The sequence below is a fragment of the Oncorhynchus mykiss genome, chromosome 2 (genome assembly GCF_013265735.2).
Source record: "Oncorhynchus mykiss isolate Arlee chromosome 2, USDA_OmykA_1.1, whole genome shotgun sequence".
NCBI classification, from domain to species: Eukaryota; Metazoa; Chordata; class Actinopteri; order Salmoniformes; family Salmonidae; genus Oncorhynchus; species Oncorhynchus mykiss.
The window spans coordinates 57,497,462-57,520,261 of NC_048566.1; the positions used below are offsets into that span (position 1 = coordinate 57,497,462).

Genomic DNA, 22,800 nt, shown 5'->3' on the forward strand with positions numbered 1-22,800 from the left:
TGTAAGCAATATGGTGATGCCTTCACATTTCTTTGCATGAAAAAAGTGGAAAAAATGAAATGAGCCAGGTAGTCCCTTTCTGTTTTAGTCCGATCTACAAACCCAGGATGGGTAGGGGCTAGGAAAGGAGTTATTGGTTGTTTTCAGAATTAACATTATTTTTGTGTCTAATTGGCTCGTGCTCTCTGGGTTTATCCGTTAGAAGTATTCCCCGGGGAGGAGGAGCCTACACCAGTCCAAGCTTCTTGACCCCTCCCCCTCAGCTGTCACTCAAATCCAGCGGGGGTTCGTGGAGGGGCTCCTGAGTGAATGTCGCCTGAAGGTAAGGGGTCTCCTGACCCACCACAGCAGGGGCACATCATCTTTCAGTTGGGCATCGACTCTAGACAATCACACAGCACATTAGAGGTGGATATACAGAGTGATTGTCCAAAATGGAACCATATTCCCTATATTGTTCTCCACTTTTGGAGAAATGCAGTGTGAGTGTGCAGTGCATCTGTAGCTGAAAAATGTAAGTTTTGTGACCTCTGATTCTTGAAATGATAACATAAATCAAGACTACATTCAATGAGGGCCAAGTCCTCCTAACTTGAGTTGCGGGTGCTTAATTCTGACCCTTGCATGAATCATGTATTGACATGTGTCCAAATTCTCCACACTTCTCCTAAAGTGTGCCCCGTCATGGACCTAAAATCCTTAAATCAAGTCCACACTTCGGTAGAAGGGTGTAGAATTGGGACGCAGGCTAAGAGTAAGAAGTCAGGATTTAGGCCCGATTTAGTGTTTGTTGTGTGTCTCTGTGTGGTGCAGACCAGGCGTATGTTGATGGAGAGGATGGGGAAGGAGAGTGTGGAGCTGGGTCAGGGTGAGGCCAGCATCACAGGCCTGCAGGAGAACACACTGATCCACAGCCTCTGTGACCTGCTGGAGAGGACCTGGGGCCACGGGCTGCTGCTCAAACAGGTTCGTAACAAACATACACAAACACACGTTCAAACATACTGTAATCACACACTGCTGTTTTGCCGTGGTTGAGTGTGTGATTGAGTGTTTGTACCGTCCAGGGAAGGTCGGCTCTGTGGTCCCACCTGCTCCACTGCCAGGCCAATGGAGAGAAGATGGAGCCACCATCACCTGCCGAGTCTCCAGGTCAGAGCAGATACCTTCTAGCCTGTTTGTGCTGCCAATGACAATGATCATTGGAATTTAATATACAGCACAAACAGATCTGGGACCAGGCTAGACACATACAAGGAATGTAGTATAGTAATCTATCTAATCATGCCTCAATCATTCTATATTCTGGTCTGCTAGCATCACCTGTCATTAACAAGATAATAGTTTGTCTGTTAGGTGTACTCTGTCAAGTCTGATCACATCTGCCAATCACTCTCTCTTCCTGGTTACAGTGTCCAATGGGCTGGACAGCATGAGGCTAGAGGAGGGGCTTGCACCCCCGAAGGGCTCCTTTGTACAGGATATGAGGTAATAAAGCGCAACATAACCCAAATGGACAGTGCAACACAACCCAAAACAGTGCTATCTTTGAAAACCGTTGAATTTCTGATAGCGTTTTTAAACATGTTTGTTTTAGGTTTGTCCAGACAATGAGTGAGGGTCTCAGTGAGGTGGGTCGGGCGCGGGCCTGGATCCATCTTTCCCTGGAGAAGAAAGTGCTCTCGCAACACCTCAAACTGCTGCTGGCCAACCAGAACCTAATCAGGTATACACACATATCACATATACCCTCTTCACACTACTGACCGCCATCATTCCTGTTCCTACGAACTTCGTGCTACAATGACTACCGCCCTGTAGCACTCACTTCTGTAATCATTAAGTGCTTTGAAAGTTATGGCACACTATCAACTCCGCCATCCCAGCCCCCTCTAGACCCACTCCAATTTGAATACCGCCCCAACAGATCCATAGACGATGCAATCGCAATTGACCTCCACACTGCCCTCACCCACCTAGATAAGAGGAATAGCTACGTGAGAAATGCTGTTCAGTGACTAAAGCTCAGCATTCAACACCATTGTCCCCTTTAAGCTCGTCACCAAGCTTGGGTCTGAACACCTCCCTCTGCAAATGGATCCTGGATTTCCTGACGGGCCGACCCCAGGTGGTGAGGGTAGGCAACATCACATCTGCCACCCTTAACATGGGGGCCCCACAGGGGTGTGTGCTTCGTACCCCACCTGTACTTCCTGTTCTATCCACGACTGTGTGGCCACGCACGACTCCAGCACCATCAAGTTCGCTGACGACACGACGTTGGCTGGCCTGATCACCGGCGACGATGAGACAGCATACAGGGAGGATGTCAGAGACCTGGCAGTGTGGTGCCGGAGCAACAACCTGTCCCTCAACGTCAGCAGGACCAAGGAGATGATCGTGGACTACAGGAAACGGGGGGGCCGAGCATGCCCCCATCCATATCGACAGGGTGGCAGTGGAGCAGGTAGACAGCTTCAAGTTACTCAGTGTCCAAACCACTGGTCCAAACACACACGCACGCACGGTCGTGAAGAAGACGCGACAGTATCTCTTCCCCCTCAGGAGGTTGAAAAAGTTTGGCAGGGGCCCTCAAATCCCCTACAGCTGTAGCACTGAGAGCATATCGACTAGGTGCATCACTGCTTGGTATGGCAATAGCACCGCCTTCGACCGCATGGCGCTACAGAGGGTTGTGAGGAAAGCCTAGTACATCACTGGGGCCGAGCTACCTGCCAACCAGGACCTGTATATTAAGCGGTCTGAATAGAAGGCCCGGAGAATCGTTCAAGACTCCAGCCACCCAAGCCATAGACTGTTTTCTCTGCTGCCGCACGGCATGAGGTCCAGGTGCATCAAGTCTGACACCAACGGGCTCTTGAACAGCTTCTATCCCCAAGCAATACGACTGATAAATAGCTAACAAAATAGCTACACAGACGGTCTGCGTTAACCTTGTATCTTTATTGACCCTTTATTTGTGCACTGTCTCTATGCACACTCACAGGGCCCTATACACACTCACTCCAACACACACACGCAATCCCTCACTCCATCATTTTCCCACTCACACAGAATACGCACATACATTTATGCTGACTCTACACACCCACACAGCCACTCACATACAAGCTGCTGCTACCGTTTATCATATATCCTGATGCCTCGTCACCTTACCCCTCCACATATCTACCTCCATCACTCCAGTAGTCCTGCACATTGTAAATATTGTATTGGAACTGACTTAATAATTGTTTTCCTGTATATAGTATGCTTACTTACTTACTTTATTGCGCATTTTTTATTAAATTGTTATTGATTAGTGCATTGTTGCGTTTTGAGTTTGCAAGAAAGGCATTTCACTGTAGTTGTGCATGTGCCATTAAAACTTGAAACTTGAGCTGAGCAGAGCTGAGCCACTCAGAAGTCAGTGGTGGTCAAATGAAGTTATACCGAAGACATCCTTACTCGCAAAGTCAGAATTGTTTACAATGAAAATGCCATATGGAAACAATTGATCATAAAACAGTTTGGGAAGCCGCACTGAGCTGGCTTGGTTGCACCTCCACGATAGTTGCTAGGACCGTGCTGGAAAGGACCATGTGAAAAAGAAAATATTTGAGCCTCCACGTTTCGGGTCGTCACCATGACGTGAAAAGGGCAATGACAGATGAATCTTCAGACGTATGCTTCGTTTCCTTCACTCTGTGAGGTGTGTGTGTGTGTGTTCACTTTTCGGTCCCCTCCCTACAGGCAGCTGTACAAGCCCCACGCGTTCCTACTGTGTGAGGAGGAGAGGGAGCAGTTCCTGTTCCACCTGCTGTCCCTCAACACTGTGGACTACCTCTGCTTCACACGCACATTCATCTCCATCAGTAAGTGTAGCAGGGCTGTGTTCAATGAGAAGCGTTCCTTTTTAGCTTTCTGCTAAATGTGTTCATTTGTTGCGGGTCCTAATGAACACGTCCCAGCTTCCAAGATACTGAAACCAGAAACCTTCCTGGAACATATCGGGAGGGGGGGGGGGGTGTTCTCGTTGGGTTCCTTGTTCCTATTTGGTTGTATGACAACAGTATGAGACTGTTTTCCTAATGTTATTAGAGCGTTACAGTTATTAGATTGATTTTGCAGAAACATTACTTTCATATCATAAGTCAACATCTACCTGCAGTTCTGAAAACAGTTCTTAAGACAGTCCCTGAAACGTTTTAAGAAGGAATGTTTTTAGAACACTGGCATCTTGGATAGTGGAACGTTACCACTAGCGTACTAGGGAACCAAACATTGTTAGCTGGTTTAAACTAGAGCAGGGATCATCAACTAGATTCAGCCGCGGGCCAATTAATTTTTTATTTTTTTATTGTCTTGAGTAAATGAAGGGGCCATGAACTTAATTATAAATAATGTGTAGACTGCAAATTGACCGCGAGAAGCCAAAACAGACATTATGTTTGAGTAAAATATAATCCTTTCAGACCTTGTTTATATTTGTAGACGATCCCATCTCTATTATGCATGATAATACTTGGGAACAGATTTCTTAAAATAAAACCACCCGCGGGACAAATTCTGTGAGGTTGGGGAACCCTGAACTAGAGGTAAGGCATCTAACATTGCACTGAAATGTGTTCACCGCCTTGCAGTGATAAGAGCATCTGCTAAATGACCAAAATGTAAAAGTCCTTGTCTCTTGTGTCCCTTCAGACATTCCATACCGTGTTGTCATAATGCCCATGAAGAAGCTGAGTATTGCCATGACAATGTCCAACCCCTGGGTGTGTGTGTCTGGAGAGCTGGGTGACTCTGGGGTCAGGCAGATCCCCAAGAACACACAGGAGATCGTCTTCCAGGTGAGATGCTCCGTTCCTCTGGGCTGGGTGGCGTGGATGGAAGCTACTGGTTTGGGAATTCTCCATCAAACACACATGTGCAAACACATGCATGTACACACACACACACACACACACACACACACACACACACACACACACACACACACACACACACACACACACACACACACACACACACACACACACACACACACACACCTACATGTACATGTACACACGTTCTCACAAATCACTGTCTCACACACACACACACACAGTTCTCACTTTGGTCTCTCTGTCTCTGTGTCAGTGCCAGAACCTGGGCAGGCTGAGCACCCTGCAGTTGGGGCAGGAGAACTCTGGCCTACTGGCTAAGTGTCTGGTGGACTGTGTGATTGTGCACAACGAGATCACTGGACACACCTACAGGTAACGCACACATACTGTATGGACACACTGTTTTGGCTGCGTGTCAAACCTGCATTGAACTCCACATCTTTTGGACCACGTTAGTCGGAAAAGTGTTGCTCTAATTTCTGCACTCACCTAGGTCATGTTCATTAGGGCACGCAACGGAAAACGTTTGAAAACGTTCTGCAACAGGAAAATGTGTGTTTATTATTAGACAAGTTCAGGTTGTCCCTCCCTTTTTGTTTGGTGCCCAATGAATGTGACTCTCCTTCAAAATTCTGAATTGCCAGATCCCAAATGACTTCTCGCTTGCCCTATTTCACATCTATCGTCTGACCCCATTATCTATCTACATCCACGCTCTCCTCCCAGGTTCCCATGTGGCCGCTGGCTGGGGAAGGGTGTGGGTGACGGCAGCCTGGAGAGGGTGCTGATTGGTCAGCTGGTGTCTCCCAGAGGAGAGGAGGAGTCTGGGAGGTGGACGGGGACACCCCCGGAGCAGGGTTCACCCCCTCAGAGTGGACACATGGGGTCACTGGGGCGCAGCAACAGTAACAACAGTATGTATGGGGGACAGACACACACACCTGTAATTAAAACGACAGTCAAAAACAGATATTTCACTTTTTATAGAAACAGTCACCATAATAATTTATTTCTATTGTCATGAGTAAAATGTGCAAAACATTTTTTTTTTAAGTCACTCATTGCTATACCTTACTTTTAATGCTCTCCTTATATCCTCCATGCCATTGTCCATCTTCACGTCTCTTCCTCCTCTCAATCCCTCCATCTCTTCTCTATGATCCTCGCTCTCCCTCTCTCCTTCATTCAGGACTGTCTTCTGTCCAGGTGCAGGAGGAAATGAGGGAGGCAGTAAACAACCTCGTCAAGCACTTCCACAAAGCAGAGCAGGAGGTATGGGTTGGTGTGTGTACGTGTGTAGGTGTGCGTGTGTGAGAGAGAGAGAGATTCCAAAAACAGAAATAGAGAGAGAGCACAGCAGAGAGGTCTAATCTCTGATGAGAAGAGTGTGTGTGTGTGTGTGCTGGTCTGCGCAGGCCGATGTGTGTGCACTAGGCTTGGGGAATTTAGAAGTACCACCTATAGTATGATTTTCAATACCGTACTCTGTGGTGGAATCTCTACCTTTTAACTAATAACGAGGAGAGGCAAAGTCAATAATCAATCAAGGTATTACTTTTATTAAAAACTATCGTAAGATGGCTGGTCGCACCACCCACGCAGGTGAGATGGAGTGAGAGCCTGCACACAAAGAGCACGGAAGCTTTCTATAGTCGAGCTATCTCATGCAAACACCTGCAAAAACACGTGACCCGATCTATGTGTGTGTGGGGGAGACAACTGGGGGAAAAGGTTGCCTCGGTCTGTCGCAACTGAGTGAGGACAATGGGGGCCAAAGTGACAGGAAGTCACTCCAGACATACTTCCTCTAACAGCAGCTCAACGGTTCCCCCAAGTTGGGAAAGCAAGCGCCTTTGACTCTCGGCCCAAATGACGTATGTCCTACCGCTAAACACGCACAAAACATGAACCTTTCGCCCAGAAACAGGCTCCAAACAGAACAACAGCTCTATCACTGGTGTGTAGAATATAACACTTCACTCTATCTCCAGTTAGGTTGAGAGGAAGCAGTTAGTTTCTGTCATTCTTGGCTGAGCGCCCAGACATCACGGGGTCCTTCTACACACACACACACACACACACACAACACAATCAGAACAGGCCTCTATTAATGCGCACTTTTCTACCTTGTATGAGTTTGTTAAAGAAACATTCTCAAGCCCAATGCCTAGGCTTAAAGGATATTTTCGTACACAAGCATTAGTAAGGTTTAACAGAAAATGCCCTTGCAACTCCCCTTCCTCCCTCCAAATAAACGGCTATGTGCCAGTCTGAAACCCCCTGGATTAGTGGAGGCTGGTGGGAAGAGCTATAGGAGGACGGGCTCATTGTAATGTCTGGAATAGAATCATCTTTTTGGCCTTCCTGTGAGTGCTGTAGGTGTCCTGGAAGGCAGGTAGTTTGCCCCCTGATGCGTTTTGCAGACCGCACTACCCTCTGGAGAGCCTTGCGGTTGTGGGCGGAGCAATTGCCATACCAGGCGGTGATACAGCCCGACAAGACGCTCTCGATTGTGCAGCTGTAACAGTTTGTGAGTGTTTTAGGTGACAAGCCAAATTCCTTCAGCCTCCTGAAGAGGTGACAGCGCCTTCTTCACCACGTTGTCTGTGTGGGTGGACCATTTCAGTTTGTCCGTGATGTGTACGCTGAGGAACTTAACTTTCCACCTTCTCCACTACTGTCCCGTCGATGTGGATGGGGGGGTGCTCCCTCTGCTGTTTTCTGAAGTCCACGATCATCTCCTTTGTTTTGTTGACGTTGAGTGAGAGGTTATTTTCCTGACACCACACTCTGAGGGCCCTCACCTCCTCCCTGTAGGCTGTCTCGTCGTTGTTGGTAATCAAGCCTACCACTGTAGTGTCGTCTGCAAACTTGCTGATTGAGTTGGAGGCATGCATGGCCACACAGGCATAGTTGAACAGGGAGTACAGGAGGGGGCTGTGAATTCACCCTTGTGGGAACCCAGTGTGGAGGATCAGTGGGGTGGAGATGTTGTTCCCTACCCTTACCACCTGGGGGGCGGCCCGTCAGAAAGTCCAGGACCCAGTTGCATAGGGCAGGGTCGAGACCCAGGGTCTCAAGCTTAATGACGAGTTTGGAGGTTACTATGGTGTTAAATGCTGAGCTGTAGTCAATGAACAGCATTCTTACATAGGTATTCCTCTTTTCCAGATGGGTTAGGGCAGTGTGATGGCAATTGTGTCGTCTGTGGACCTATTGGGGTGGTAAGCAAATTGGAGTGGGTCTAGGGTATTAGATAGGGTAGAGGTGATATGATCCTTGACTAGTCCCTCAAAGAACTTCATGATGACAGAAGTGAGTGCTACAGGACGATAGTCATTTAGTTTCAGTTACCTTAGCTTTCTTGGGAACAGGAACAATGGTGGCCATCTTGAAGCATGTGGGAACAGCAGACAGGGATAAGGATTGCCTTGCGAGGGTTAACACATTTAAATGTTTTACTCACGTTGGCCACGGTGAAGGAGAGCTCACAGGCTTTGGTAGCGGGCTGTGTCAGTGGCACTGTATAGTCCTTAAAGCGAGCAAAGAACTTGTTTAATTTGTCTGGGAGCAAGATGTCGATGTCTGCGACGGGGCTGGTTTTCTTTTTGTAATCCGTGATTGACTGTAGACCCTGCCACATACGTCTCGTGTTTCAGCCATTGAATTGCGACTCTACTTTGTCTCTATACTGACGCTTTGCTTGTATGATTGCCTTACGGAGGGAATAGCTACACTGTTTGTATTCGGTCATGTTTCCAGTCGCCTTGCCATGATTAAAAGTGGTGGTTCGCACTTTCAGTTTTGCTGACGAATGCTGCCATCAATCCATGGTTTCTGGTTAGAGAAGGTTTTAATAGTCACTGTCTACAACATCATTGATGCACTTGCTAATAAACTTGCTCACAGAGTCAGTGTATACGTCAATGTTGTTGTCTGAGGCAACCCGGAACATAATTAAGTCCACGTGATTGAAGCAGTCTTGAAGCGTTGAATCTGATTGGTCAGACCAGCGTTGGATAGACATGAGCATGGGCGTTTCCTGTTTTAGTTTCTGTCTATAAGCTGGGAGCAACAAAATGGAGTCATGGTCAGATTTGTCGAAGGGAGGGTGGGGAGGGCTTTGTATGCATCGCGGACGTTAGAGTAGCAATGGTCCAGAATGCTACCAGCGTGTGTCGCGCATTTGATATGCTGATAGAATTTAGGAAGCCTTGTTCTCAGATTAGCTTTGTTAAAATCCCCAGCTACAATAAATGCAGCCTCAGGATATTTGGTTTTTAGTTTACATAGAGTCCAGTAAAGTTATTTCAGCAGGGTCGTCGAGGTGTCTGCCTGGTAGATAATTTGGTCGGCATTTGATTGCAAGGAATTCTAGGTTAGGTGAACAAAGGGACTTGAGTTCCTGTATGTTGTTATGATTACACCATGAGTCGTTAATCATAAGGCATACACCCCCGCCCTTCTTCTTACCAGAGAGATTTTTGTTTCTGTAGCGTTAAGATTTTCCTTCACTTGGAACTAAGGAACTAAGGGGCCTAGCCGGAACTATGAAAAATCGCCCCAGACTATTATTCCTCCTCCACCAAACTTTACAGTTGGCACTATGCATTGGGGCAGGTAGCGTTCTCCTGGCTTCCGCATACCCAGAATCATCTGTCGGACTGCCAGATGGTGAAGTGTGATTCATCCCTCCAGAGAACACGTTTCCACTGTTAGAGTCCAATGGCGGCGAGCTTTACACCACTCCAGCCGACACTTGGCATTGCGCATGGTGATCTTAGGCTTGTGTGGAGCTGCTCAGCCATGGAAACCCATTTCATGAAGATCCTGACAAACAGTTATTGTGCTGACGGTCCCTCCAGAGACAGTTTGGAACTCTGTAGTGAGTGTTGCAACCGAGGACAGACAATGTTTATGCACTACAAAATGGTATATCATAACCTGCAGTTTTGGAACAATGGGAAAGTAGTTCTGCTTTGAAAGTTGATTAATTTGAAACTCCACTTTTGAGAAAATGGCACTTGAATATTTTGGTATACCTACTGGAGAGCTCTCCTTTGTCAGGTAGTGTAGTGTAAGGTAGTGTAGTTAACAACCAAAGATTTCAAGACTGAAAGTAGTAGCCTACAATAACGAATAACTCCAGGTAAAAATACACTTTATCCAGTCCTTGGCCTATATCCTAATCTGACTTTGTACATTTGCATAGTAGCGATATCAAAAATAGAAAGTGTCCAGATAAAAAACATTTGATCATTATTAGATGACGCTTACCCAGACACACTTGTCTAAATTGATGGGTCATGTGAAAGAAATGCTATAACCACCCCCCAGCCACATCTACCTAAGAAGATGGGTCACTTTTGTCTAGACATTTACACATGTTCATGAAATACAATAGATGGCCGTAATCAACCCCAGACACACCTGGCTAACATGGGTCATGTAATCATCTGGTGAAGAGTCTTTTTTGTTTAGACATGTAGCTAGCTAGCTAAAGAAGGAACCATAATCCCAACCCATACTACAAGCAATACAAACTGATTTTCATAGCTAGCCACTGTGCATGAAATGCTGTAGTATGAATCTGCAGGTACCTAAAGCTAACCAACTACGTTCAATGTTAAGTAGCTAGCTAACATTAGGATATAACTAGCAATGCATATTGATTTTTGAGATACTAATAATATTATTACACAGATCATACATGTAACGCTAGCTAGCGAACCAGCAAGCTAACATTCCCTAGCTAGCTAACAGTACGCTTTAACTTGCAATGAAAACGACTTTGGCAAAATTAGAAACGTATAATAACTGAAAATGTAGCTAGACTCTTACCCGTATACATGGATGATCGCTTTACGGCAGACTGGAACCCCTGTTACTAAGTAAGGCATTCTGTGTCGTGTCCGTTTTTGTTTGTACAGCTTGTTTGGCCCGCGTTGTGTCAAATCACTCCAGTTCACACTGATCGTGTGCAGAAAGTAGTCCATCACAACTTTTCCCCACTGATCTTTGTCGATAGCGCCTGCTAAATTCAGGGCAGCAATGTTGTTGAGTGTAGTAGCAACACTTTTGTAGTTCTCCATGGCTAATGTTAGACCTTTAAAAAAATGCCACATGTAGTATCTACACATACTGAGCAGCTCATGTTATAGACAGAAGCATGCTACATGGCAGACCATTCCGAACTCATCTCTTGGCATGTCCAGCCTATCCATTATCTCAGCCAATCGTGGCTAGAGGGAAAGTTCCTTTCTTTTTCTGTGGCTAAACCAACTAGGCTTGTAATTTAACAATTGTATCAGTATTTACAGATGGCATACAAGTCTGTTATTAAGGCACATGAAAGTTCACATGTTCCAAAAGGCATTTCTGCCAAAGAACACATTGAGTTCAATTTCAAAGGCCTCTCCTGTGAAGTAGTGACGTGTGACATACACCTAGCTTCCTGAAACGGGTCACATTTGTGCTTGACTAGAGAGCATTTAAGTCTGGCAAAGACTATATATATATTTTATTTCTATTGCATAGAGCAGTTTTTACATGGCTAAAGGATAAAGATAACCATATTTATTGTCTTCAGGAAACTAATTGAATATCTTCCCGAAGAAGTGGCCTGGGAAAAATACAAATAAATCTATTTCAGTCAGGCGTAAAGAAATTCCAAGGTGTTCCTGTTAAGAAACAATTTGGACCTCGAGGTGCAATCCGTTAAAATAGATCCTCGAGGACGATGGATTGCCTTCTACTTGATGATAAACAAATGTATTTGAACCAAATAATTACGATCCAAACTTCTTTGAAAACAACACATAACACCCAGTCGCAACTGAATTGCGGTTGCATTTGGCTGCTTGCTAGGAGGTTGGTAGTTATCCTGAGGCTCATCGGGTCTTCATGTCCTCTGGGAGGATGGGAACCCAATTGCACACAGCCATGTTGTGCAACACACAGCAAGCCATTACAATTCTGCACACTTTCTCAGGCTTGTACAGGAGTCTCCCACCGCGTGTATCAAGGCACCACCATCTCCCTTTTAGTGCACCTATTGTGTGCTCCACAAGAGGGTGGATGAGACAGTGGAGCTCGTTGAAGCGCCTCTCTTCTGCACCCTGGGAGTTGGTGATCAGCCAGAGTTTAAGGGGATGTACCCTATTACCTGGGAGGAGGAAAAAACCTTTACATGATGCAGGGGAAATAATTGTGACTATTTCATAATTAAACCTGCTAATTACAGTTGATGTCGAAAGTTTACATACACCTTAGCCAAATACATTTAAACTCAGTTTTTCACAATTCCTTACATTTAATCCTAGTAACAATTCCCTGTCTTAGGTCAGTTAGGATCACCACTTTATTTTAAGAATGTGAAATGTCAGAATAATAGTAGAGACAATGATTTATTTCAGCTTTTATTTATTTCATCACATTCCCAGTGGGTCAGAAGTTTACATACACTCAATTAGAATTTGGTAGCATTGCCTATAAATTGTTTAACTTGGGTCAAACATTTTGGGTAGCCTTCCACAAGCTTCCCACAATAGGTTGGCTGAATTTTGGCCTCCTTGCTCGCACAAGCTTTTTCAGTTCTGCCCACAAATGTTCTATAGGATTGAGGTCAGGGCTTTATGATGGCCACTCCAATACCTTGACTTTGTTGTCCTTAAGCCATCTTGCCACAACTTTGGAAGTATGCTTGGGGTCATTGTCCATTTGAAGACCCATTTGTGACCAAGCTTCAACTTCCTGACTGATGTCTTAAGATGTTGCTTCAATATATCCACATCATTTTCCTTCCTCGTGGTGCCATCTATTTTGTGAAGTTCATCAGTCCCTCCTGCAGCAAAGCACTCCACAACATGATGCTGCCACTCCCGTGCTTCACGGTTGGGATGGTGATCTTCGGCTTGCAAGTCACCCCCCTTTTTCCACAAAAAATAAATATGGTCATTATGGCCAAACAGTTCTATTTTTGTTTCATCAGACCAGAGGACATTTCTCCAAAAAGTACAATCTTTGTCCCCATGTGCAGTTGCAAACCGGAGTCTTGCTTTTTTATGGTGGTTTTGAAGCAGTGGCTTCTTCCTTGCTGAGCGGCCTTTCAGGTTATGTCAATATAGGACTCGTTTTTGTACCTGTTTCCTCCAGCATCTTCACAAGATCCTTTGTTGTTGTTCTGGGATTTATTTGCACTTTTCGCACCAAAGTACGTTCATCTCTCCTTCCTGAGCGGTATGACGGCTGCGTGGTCCCATGGTGTTTATACTTGTGTGCTATTGTTTGTACAGATGAACGTGGTACCTTCAGGCATTTGGAAATTGCTCCCAAGGATGAACCACACTTGTGGAGGTCTACAATGTATTTCAAGGTCTTGGCTGATTTCTTTTGATTTTCCCATGATGTCATGCAAAGAGGCACAGTTTGAAGGTAGACCTTGAAATACATCCATAGGTACACCTCCAATTGACTCAACTTATGTCAATTGGCCTATCAGAAGCCTTTAAAGCCATGACATAATTTTCTGGAATTTTCCAAGCTGTTTAAAGGCACAGTCAACTTAGTGTATGTAAACTTCTGATCCACTGGAATTGTGATACAGTGAATTGTAAGTGAAATAATCTGTCTGTAAACAATTGTTGGAAAAAGTACTTGTGTCGTGCACAAAGTACCTGTCCTAACTGACTTGCCAAAACTATAGTTTGTTAACAAGATATTTGAAAAATGAGTTTTAATGACTCAAACCTAAGTGTATGTAAACTTCTGACTTCAACTGTATTTATATATAGTCTGTTGCCCACACTGCTGTTCATCTGGATGAACAAGTCGTGACTTGAACCGGGCCAATGAACCGGGCCAATGGTCAACAACATTGGTGAGTGCCATTTGTCGATCACAAATCACTTGCACATTGATGGAGTGGAAGTTTTTCCAGTTCACATACACAAACTTGCTCTCACTGTTGCCCTTATTGCAACACTAGCTGCAGTCGATCGCCCCGATCACGATTTGGAAAACCTTCCATTGCTACAAATTGCAATTGTTTTTTTGCCTGTTCACTGGCTGTGTAGGGGAACCGTATGTACCTCAGACACAGACGAATGATGCCATCCAACACTTGGCATTACGCGGCTGAGGGAGGGCTGTGATATGCCCGATCTGTCACACTATTCCCTCTGAAAGTCCCTGTGGCTAGGAACCCAACAGTGGTCAAAACCTGTACATGGACAGGTATAGCCTGATTGCGGCGTGTAGGCCGTGCAGGCATTTACACTAATTCAGAACATCGGTCCAACAGAATGGCTCTGGGGAACCTGTATTGTCTCATAAGCCAGTCATCATCGTGGGCCCAAGAAAATCTGCTCGTCTCAAAAGACACTCGCGGAGAATAATCATGCCAAGATTGCCAACGCAGCCCTGGTCTTTGGATGAGGCTAGTCTAGAACAGACATGCATATATTTATATTAACAGAGACAATTTTGAGTAATTGCTTGCACCAGTGCAGTGAAATGCATCAATATTAAATGTGAATTTATTTATCCATTATTTTACCAGGTAAGTTGACTGAGAACACGTTCTCATTTGCAGCAACGACCTGGGGAATAGTTACAGGGGAGAGGAGGGGGATGTAAATTGGGGATTATTAGGTGACCGTGATGGTTTAAGGGCCAGATTGGGAATTTAGCCAGGACACCGGGGTTAACACCCCTACTCTTACGATAAGTGCCATGGGATCTTTAATGACCTCAGAGAGTCAGGACACCCGTTTAACGTCCCATCCGAAAGACAGCACCCTACACAGGGCAGTGTCCCCAATTACTGCCCTGGGGTATTGGGATATTTCTTTAGACCAGAGGAAAGAGTGCCTACTGGCCCTCCAACACCACTTCCAGCAGCACCTGGTCTCCCATCCAGGAACTGACCAGGACCAACCCTGCTTAGCTTCAGAAGCAAGATAGCAGTGGTATGCAGGGTGGTATGCTGCTGGCAAATGGTTAAGGAGTGAGAATTGATTAGCCTATAAGGAATAGCCATAGGCCCAAGTGACAAATTATATTTAACCTTTAATGTAAAAATATCTAAAATAATAAGTGACAATAAGAATAATACACAAATAATTATAATTATTTTATTTGTATAGCACTATTTTAACAACAGAACGTGCAGGCTATATGCAGGCTTAAGCCTAACAGGCTAAAGTTTATGTGTATTTTTAGCTTCTTGGCTGTGCGTACGCATGGTATAAAGTTAGCGGGTAGAAAAGCACATTCTCACGTTCCGTTCTTTATAAATTACAACTTTTTTTGTGAAAACTGGCATACACATGTTTGGGACATATGTTGTGCGTATGCAACGTCTATAAATGAGCCCCCAGGGCTCCAGCCTATGCATTTTGTTTGCAAACTTGCTCAATAAGTGGCTTGTTTGCGAGATCAAGCTTCTTGGTTACAACAGAGACAACCAACCTCCTCCTGGATCAAGATCCCTGCTGCCTAAATTGTTCTGTGTGGGTTTTTTTAACGTTTGGAAAGAAATCCCTTGCTGGTCCACTGCTGGTAGTACAGTATACCCCGGTATGGTACAGGAACTCTATGAACATCTGGACACCTCCCAACCCTAGACACCTCCCGGACCCGTTTCACTGCCTACGCGGAGCCCCACCGGGCCTTCACAACTGGACTGCCGACGTTATCTACCTGAAGGAGATCCGGCTGGCTCCTCTGTCGCGACGTTACCTGAACGCCCATCTGCGGCCCGCTAACCGTTAGCTGTCTTACCGGCTGCTATCTGAATAGACAATCGGACAATTTATTTATTTTTATTATTATTATGTTTTCTTCTCGGGCCTCTATAACTATATCTATTGTTCTTGTTTTTGTTGTTGTTGTGTGATTTGGATTAATCCCCTCTACCTCACGGAACCCCACTAATCTACTGACCGAACGCAAGAGGTGGCTAACAACAGACTCCATCCTATGCTAGCTTGCTACCGGTTGGCTTGGCTAGCTGTCTAAATCGCCGTGACCCTCAACCAACCTCTCCACTCACTGGACCCTTTTGATCACTCGACTAAGCATGCCTCTCCTTAATGTCAATATGTCTTGTCCATTGCTGTTCTGGTTAGTGTTTATTGGCTTATTTCACTGTAGAGCCTCTAGTCCTGCTCACTATACCTTATCCAACCTATTAGTTCCACCACCCACACATGCAATGACATCTCCTGGTTTCAATGATGTTTCTAGAGACAATATCTCTCTCTTCATCACTCAATACCTAGGTTTACCTCCACTGTATTCACATCCTACCTTACCTTTGTCTGTACATTATACCTTGATGCTATTTTATCGCCCCCAGAAACCTCCTTTTACTCTCTGTTCCAGACGTTCTAGACGACCAATTCTTATTGCTTTTAGTCGCACCCTTATTCTACTCCTCCTATGTTCCTCTGGCGATGTAGAGGTGAATCCAGGCCCTGCAGTGCCTAGCTCCACTCCTATTCCCCAGGCGCTCTCTTTTGACGACTTCTGTAACCGTAATAGCCTTGGTTTCATGCATGTTAACATTAGAAGCCTCCTCCCTAAGTTTGTTCTATTCACTGCTTTAGCACACTCTGCCAACCCGGATGTTCTAGCTGTGTCTGAATCCTGGCTTAGGAAGACCACCAAAAATTCAGACATTTTAATTCCAAACTACAACATTTTCAGACAAGATAGAACTGCCAAAGGGGGCGGTGTTGCAATCTACTGCAAAGATAGCCTGCAGAGTTCTGTCCTACTATCCAGGTCTGTACCCAAACAATTTGAACTTCTACTTTTAAAAATCCACCTCTCTAAAAACAAGTCTCTCACCGTTGCCGCCTGCTATAGACCACCCTCTGCCCCCAGCTGTGCTCTGGACACCATATGTGAACTGATTGCCCCCCATCTATCTTCAGAGCTCGTGCTGCTAGGCGACCTAAACTGGAACATGCTTAACACCCCAGCCATCCTACAATCTAAACTTGATGCCCTCAATCTCACACAAATTATCAATGAACCTACCAGGTACCTCCCCAAAGCCTTAAACATGGGCACCCTCATAGATATCATCCTAACCAACTTCCCCTCTAAATACACCTCTGCTGTCTTCAACCAAGATCTCAGCGATCACTGCCTCATTGCCTGCATCCGTAATGGGTCAGCGGTCAAACGACCTCCTCTCATCACTGTAAAACGCTCCCTGAAACACTTCAGCGAGCAGGCCTTTCTAATCGACCTGGCCGGGGTATCCTGGAAGGATATTGACCTCATCCCGTCAGTAGAGGATGCCTGGATATTTTTTAAAAATGCCTTCCTAACCATCTTAAATAAACATGCCCCATTCAAGAAATTTAGAACCAGGAACAGATATAGCCCTTGGTTCTCCCCAGACCTGACTGCCCTTAACCAACACAAAAACATCCTATGGCGTTCTGCATTAGCATCGAACAGCCCCCGTGATATGCAGCTGTTCAGGGAAGCTAGAAACCATTATACACAGGCAGTTAGAAAAGCCAAGGCTAGCTTTTTCAAGCAGAAATTTGCTTCTTGCAACACTAACTCAAAAAAGTTCTGGGACACTGTAAAGTCCATGGAGAATAAGAACACCTCCTCCCAGCTGCCCACTGCACTGAAGATAGGAAACACTGTCACCACTGATAAATCCACCATAATTGAAAATTTCAATAAGCATTTTTCTACTGCTGGCCATGCTTTCCACCTGGCTACTCCTACCCCTGTCAACAGCACTGCACCCCCAACAGCAACTCGCCCAAGCCTTCCCCATTTCTCCTTCTCCCAAATCCATTCAGCTGATGTTCTGAAAGAGCTGCAAAATCTGGACCCCTACAAATCAGCCGGGCTAGACAATCTGGACCCTTTCTTTCTAAAATTATCTGCCGAAATTGTTGCCACCCCTATTACTAGCCTGTTCAACCTCTCTTTCGTGTCGTCTGAGATTCCCAAAGATTGGAAAGCAGCTGCGGTCATCCCCCTCTTCAAAGGGGGGGACACTCTTGACCCAAACTGCTACAGACCTATATCTATCCTACCATGCCTTTCTAAGGTCTTCGAAAGCCAAGTCAACAAACAGATTACCGACCATTTTGAATCTCACCATACCTTCTCTGCTATGCAATCTGGTTTCAGAGCTGGTCATGGGTGCACCTCAGCCACGCTCAAGGTCCTAAACGATATCTTAACCGCCATCGATAAGAAACATTACTGTGCAGCTGTATTCATTGATCTGGCCAAGGCTTTCGACTCTGTCAATCACCACATCCTCATCGGCAGACTCAACAGCCTTGGTTTCTCAAATGATTGCCTCGCCTGGTTCACCAACTACTTCTCTGATAGAGTTCAGTGTGTCAAATCGGAGGGTCTGTTGTCCGGACCTCTGGCAGTCTCCATGGGGGTGCCACAGGGTTCAATTCTTGGACCGACTCTCTTCTCTGTATACATCAATGAGGTCGCTCTTGCTGCTGGTGAGTCTCTGATCCACCTCTACGCAGACGACACCATTCTGTATACTTCCGGCCCTTCTTTGGACACTGTGTTAACAACCCTCCAGGCAAGCTTCAATGCCATACAACTCTCCTTCCGTGGCCTCCAATTGCTCTTAAATACAAGTAAAACTAAATGCATGCTCTTCAACCGATCGCTACCTGCACCTACCCGCCTGTCCAACATCACTACTCTGGACGGCTCTGACTTAGAATACGTGGACAACTACAAATACTTAGGTGTCTGGTTAGACTGTAAACTCTCCTTCCAGACCCATATCAAACATCTCCAATCCAAAGTTAAATCTAGAATTGGCTTCCTATTTCGCAACAAAGCATCCTTCACTCATGCTGCCAAACATACCCTTGTAAAACTGACCATCCTACCAATCCTCGACTTTGGCGATGTAATTTACAAAATAGCCTCCAATACCCTACTCAACAAATTGGATGCAGTCTATCACAGTGCAATCCGTTTTGTCACCAAAGCCCCATATACTACCCACCATTGCGACCTGTACGCTCTCGTTGGCTGGCCCTCGCTTCATACTCGTCGCCAAACCCACTGGCTCCATGTCATCTACAAGACCCTGCTAGGTAAAGTCCCCCCTTATCTCAGCTCGCTGGTCACCATAGCATCTCCCACCTGTAGCACACGCTCCAGCAGGTATATCTCTCTAGTCACCCCCAAAACCAATTCTTTCTTTGGCCGCCTCTCTTTCCAGTTCTCTGCTGCCAATGACTGGAACGAACTACAAAAATCTCTGAAACTGGAAACACTTATCTCCCTCACTAGCTTTAAGCACCAACTGTCAGAGCAGCTCACAGATTACTGCACCTGTACATAGCCCACCTATAATTTAGCCCTATCAACTACCTCTTTCCCAACTGTATTTAATTTATTTATTTATTTTGCTCCTTTGCACCCCATTATTTTTATTTCTACTTTGCACATTCTTCCATTGCAAAACTACCATTCCAGTGTTTTACTTGCTATATTGTATTTACCTTGCCACCAAGGCCTTTTTTGCCTTTACCTCCCTTCTCACCTCATTTGCTCACATTGTATATAGACTTGTTTATACTTTATTATTGACTGTATGTTTGTTTTACTCCATGTGTAACTCTGTGTTGTTGTATCTGTCGAACTGCTTTGCTTTATCTTGGCCAGGTCGCAATTGTAAATGAGAACTTGTTCTCAACTTGCCTACCTGGTTAAATAAAGGTAAAATAAAAAAATAAATAAAATAGTGTGTTCGTGTTTCTTGTACACGATTCATGACCTTCACTCTGCAAGGCAGAACCTCTCACAGTTAAAAGGCAGACTGGCTTTTTTTTTCTCTCTCTCTCTAGTCTACGGCCTGCTCTGACCTCTCCCTTTTAAAAGCCTGCCCTGGAGCCGTATCCACAGTGACTCAGGGTAGAGAATTGGTTATAAGTCTGAGAGTAGACGTTTTACTCCTACTCTTATGGCTAAAAAAATAAAAGCTGTTCATGAAGCCCTTTTAGTCGTAAGAGTCCTGCCGAGTCGACAGATATTTAGGAGAGCTCGAGCTGTCCTAACCAGTTATGTTACCAGCAGGTGTCTTGGTGATTGGTAGAGAGTCAGTGGGTCCTGCACCATAGACAGGCAATACTGTAGGATTCAGTGCAATAGGCCCATCACATTATAAAAAAAAGAGTAGGCAAAGTGTTCGTGTCAGGTGTAAATTATAGGCCGTTAAATGTTTTTCCATTGTAACATTTGTTCACCTTGGTTTTCTGTAGCATGCTACAGAGTTCACAGCTGGCAATGTCTCCTCGCGATTGGTTATTCCCCATGATTTGCAACAACGTCACCACAATCTTTCCTTTACGTACCTCCATCTGTCCTGATTGCGAGTTAAACTTTTATGGGCTGATTCTTACTCCTGGATCAGATTTTCTCTGAGCAGCGTTTTAATATCATCCTAAAACGTACTCTGAGCGAAGAGTTTTTTTGTTGTTGTCCTAAAACGGGTTTTAACAGGATTCCTAGGACCTTTTCTGAGACGCTTAGTGGATACGGGCCCTGACCTCCCCTTTAAACACCAAGCCCTGTCGAGACTGTTGGTGAATCACGGTAGTATTGCTACTATGGGGCCTGTGGCGCACCTTAATAACATTTTAATTGGATGCCACTTAGCCCCTGCCACCAGGACAACGCCTCTATCAATCAGCTTGAATAAATGACCCTTTCCTCAGCACAGCAGAAGCTGAGGAGCCTTGCAGATTTACACAGCCCCTCGGTGAATTGTAAATTACAGAAAATCCATTCAATTATAATGTATAAAAACACACCGCTTTGGGTGATTGTGACAGCAAGTGCTTTGGATTTGGTTGTTTTAGGAAATGAAGTGTACTAAATACTTTCGCCCTGTGTTGGGGTTTGTCACCGTGGCAACCATAATTCAACTCCTCCACACTGCAGCCCGGCAATTGTACAACACCATAGGCAAGACAGTAGTGCCTCATTTGCAAGGATACTTTATGGGACGTGAAAATTGGCTACTCTCATACCATTGAACTCGTGTATCAAATGTCATCATTGTGGTGGACTCCTGGCTTACTAAACCTGCGTTCCAATTTCTGTGATGATATGCCCAAACATTTCTGAATGCAAGACCTCTCCTCTCCTCAGAGGGGGAACCTGACTGCTCTGCTGTGTGGAGAGGAGGGGCTGGTGCACTCCCTGGAACAGTTCCTCCTACATGGCTTCAAGTCCTCCCGCTTATTCCAAAGGAGTGTGTTCATATGGGACTTTGTGGGTAAGTGGGTGTGGGTGTGTGTGTGCACACGGACAGACTATGTGGAGTGTAGTACTCTAAGTCCATATGACTTGTCTCAATCTAGTGGCTGATTTAGTGTAAGTTCACTTTTACATTATTCATTGTTAGTGCAGCACAGCATGACTCATCCAGTACAGTAAACAGCCTCATCTTTGCCTTCAAACAGTTATTTTTCTAGAACAGTACATACACTTACTGAAATCATAGAACGACTTCTCAATTTGGCCGACTCCTTTGCTCAGATCTTTATTCCATAGTTATCCAAGGGTCATCCTTGCCATAGAAATAAAATTACTAGAAGTCTAGTGTAGGAATAGTCATTATTTATCTATGGACCCTGTCCTTCTAATGTGTTACCTGCTCCGCACCTCTCCCCCACAGAGAAGGTGGTGGTTTCCATGGAGACGGCGGATCAAATGGGTGACTTGCGGGGGTCAACCGAACTGTGTGACTCTCTGTGTCACTATGCCAACGCCATCAACGCCTCGCCGCGGAACATCGGCAAGGAGGGCAAGTTCCAGCTGCTGGTCTGCTTGGGAGTCAGGTGAGAGGTCAAAGTTGAAAGTTCAAACGGCAATGGAGATGGTAGGGGCCAGGAGGATGTAACGTCACATCACAAAACATTCAGATATACTGTAAATATATTTAGTATGTTAGGTTCTAATTTTCAGAGTTCAAACTCAACGGACGCTATGAAAGCTTAACCAAGTTTATTCTTCCCAGAGGATCAATATAGCTGCATTAGACAAAAACCTTTTCACACAAGCACAAGGCTGAGTGTCCACTTACACATCTGTACAAACATTGTCTTTACTGCTAGGCAGGACACTAAGTGATACGGGTCAAAAACTTTTCTTTCTCCCTTAAAACTTCTCTGGGATATGTGGGACGGTAGCGTCCCACCTCGCCAACAGCCAGTGAAATTGCATGGCGCCAAATTCAAAACAACAGAAATCCCATAATTAAAATTCCTCAAACATACAAGTATTTTACACCATTTTAAAGATAAACTTCTTGTAAATCCAGCCACAGTGTCCAATTTCAAATAGGCTTTTCAGCGAAAGCACACCACACGATTATGTTAGGTCAGCACCTAGTCACAGAAAACCATACAGCCATTTTCCAGCCAAGGAGAGGGCTCACAAAAATCAGAAATAGCGATTAAATTAATCACTAACCTTTGATGATCTTCATCAGATGGCACTCACAGGACTTCATGTTACACAATAAATGTGTGTTTTGTTCGATAAAGTTAATCTTTATGTCCAAAAACCCCATTTGAAATTGGTGTGTTATGATCACAAATGCGTTGTCTCAAACAAACATCCGGTGAAAGTGCAGAGAGCCACATCAAATTACAGAAATACTCATAATAAACATTGATAAAATATACAAGTGTTATACATGGATATATAGATAAACTTCTCCTTAACCTGTTGTGACGAGCAATCCCGTATCCGGGAGCGTAATTATAGCCTCAAGCTCATTAGCATAATGCAACGTTAACTATTCATGAAAATCGCAAATGAAATGAAATAAATATATTGGATCACAAGCTTAGCCTTTTGTTAACAACACTGT

At 45.0% G+C, this 22,800-nt stretch overlaps 1 protein-coding gene across 1 annotated transcript in view; it reads left to right on the top strand.

Moving 5' to 3' along the window:
• Positions 1-22,800, top strand: part of LOC110492265 (DENN domain-containing protein 5B) — a 59,976-nt gene that overhangs the window by 30,354 nt on the left and 6,822 nt on the right. Inside the window, exons 9-20 of the mRNA XM_036951202.1 lie at positions 203-322; positions 814-966; positions 1,068-1,152; positions 1,413-1,488; positions 1,598-1,726; positions 3,754-3,875; positions 4,705-4,850; positions 5,143-5,261; positions 5,616-5,803; positions 6,079-6,161; positions 21,072-21,198; positions 21,601-21,763. Of these exons, the coding sequence (XP_036807097.1) occupies positions 203-322; positions 814-966; positions 1,068-1,152; positions 1,413-1,488; positions 1,598-1,726; positions 3,754-3,875; positions 4,705-4,850; positions 5,143-5,261; positions 5,616-5,803; positions 6,079-6,161; positions 21,072-21,198; positions 21,601-21,763 (1,511 nt within the window). The remainder of the gene's footprint in view (positions 1-202; positions 323-813; positions 967-1,067; positions 1,153-1,412; positions 1,489-1,597; positions 1,727-3,753; positions 3,876-4,704; positions 4,851-5,142; positions 5,262-5,615; positions 5,804-6,078; positions 6,162-21,071; positions 21,199-21,600; positions 21,764-22,800) is intronic.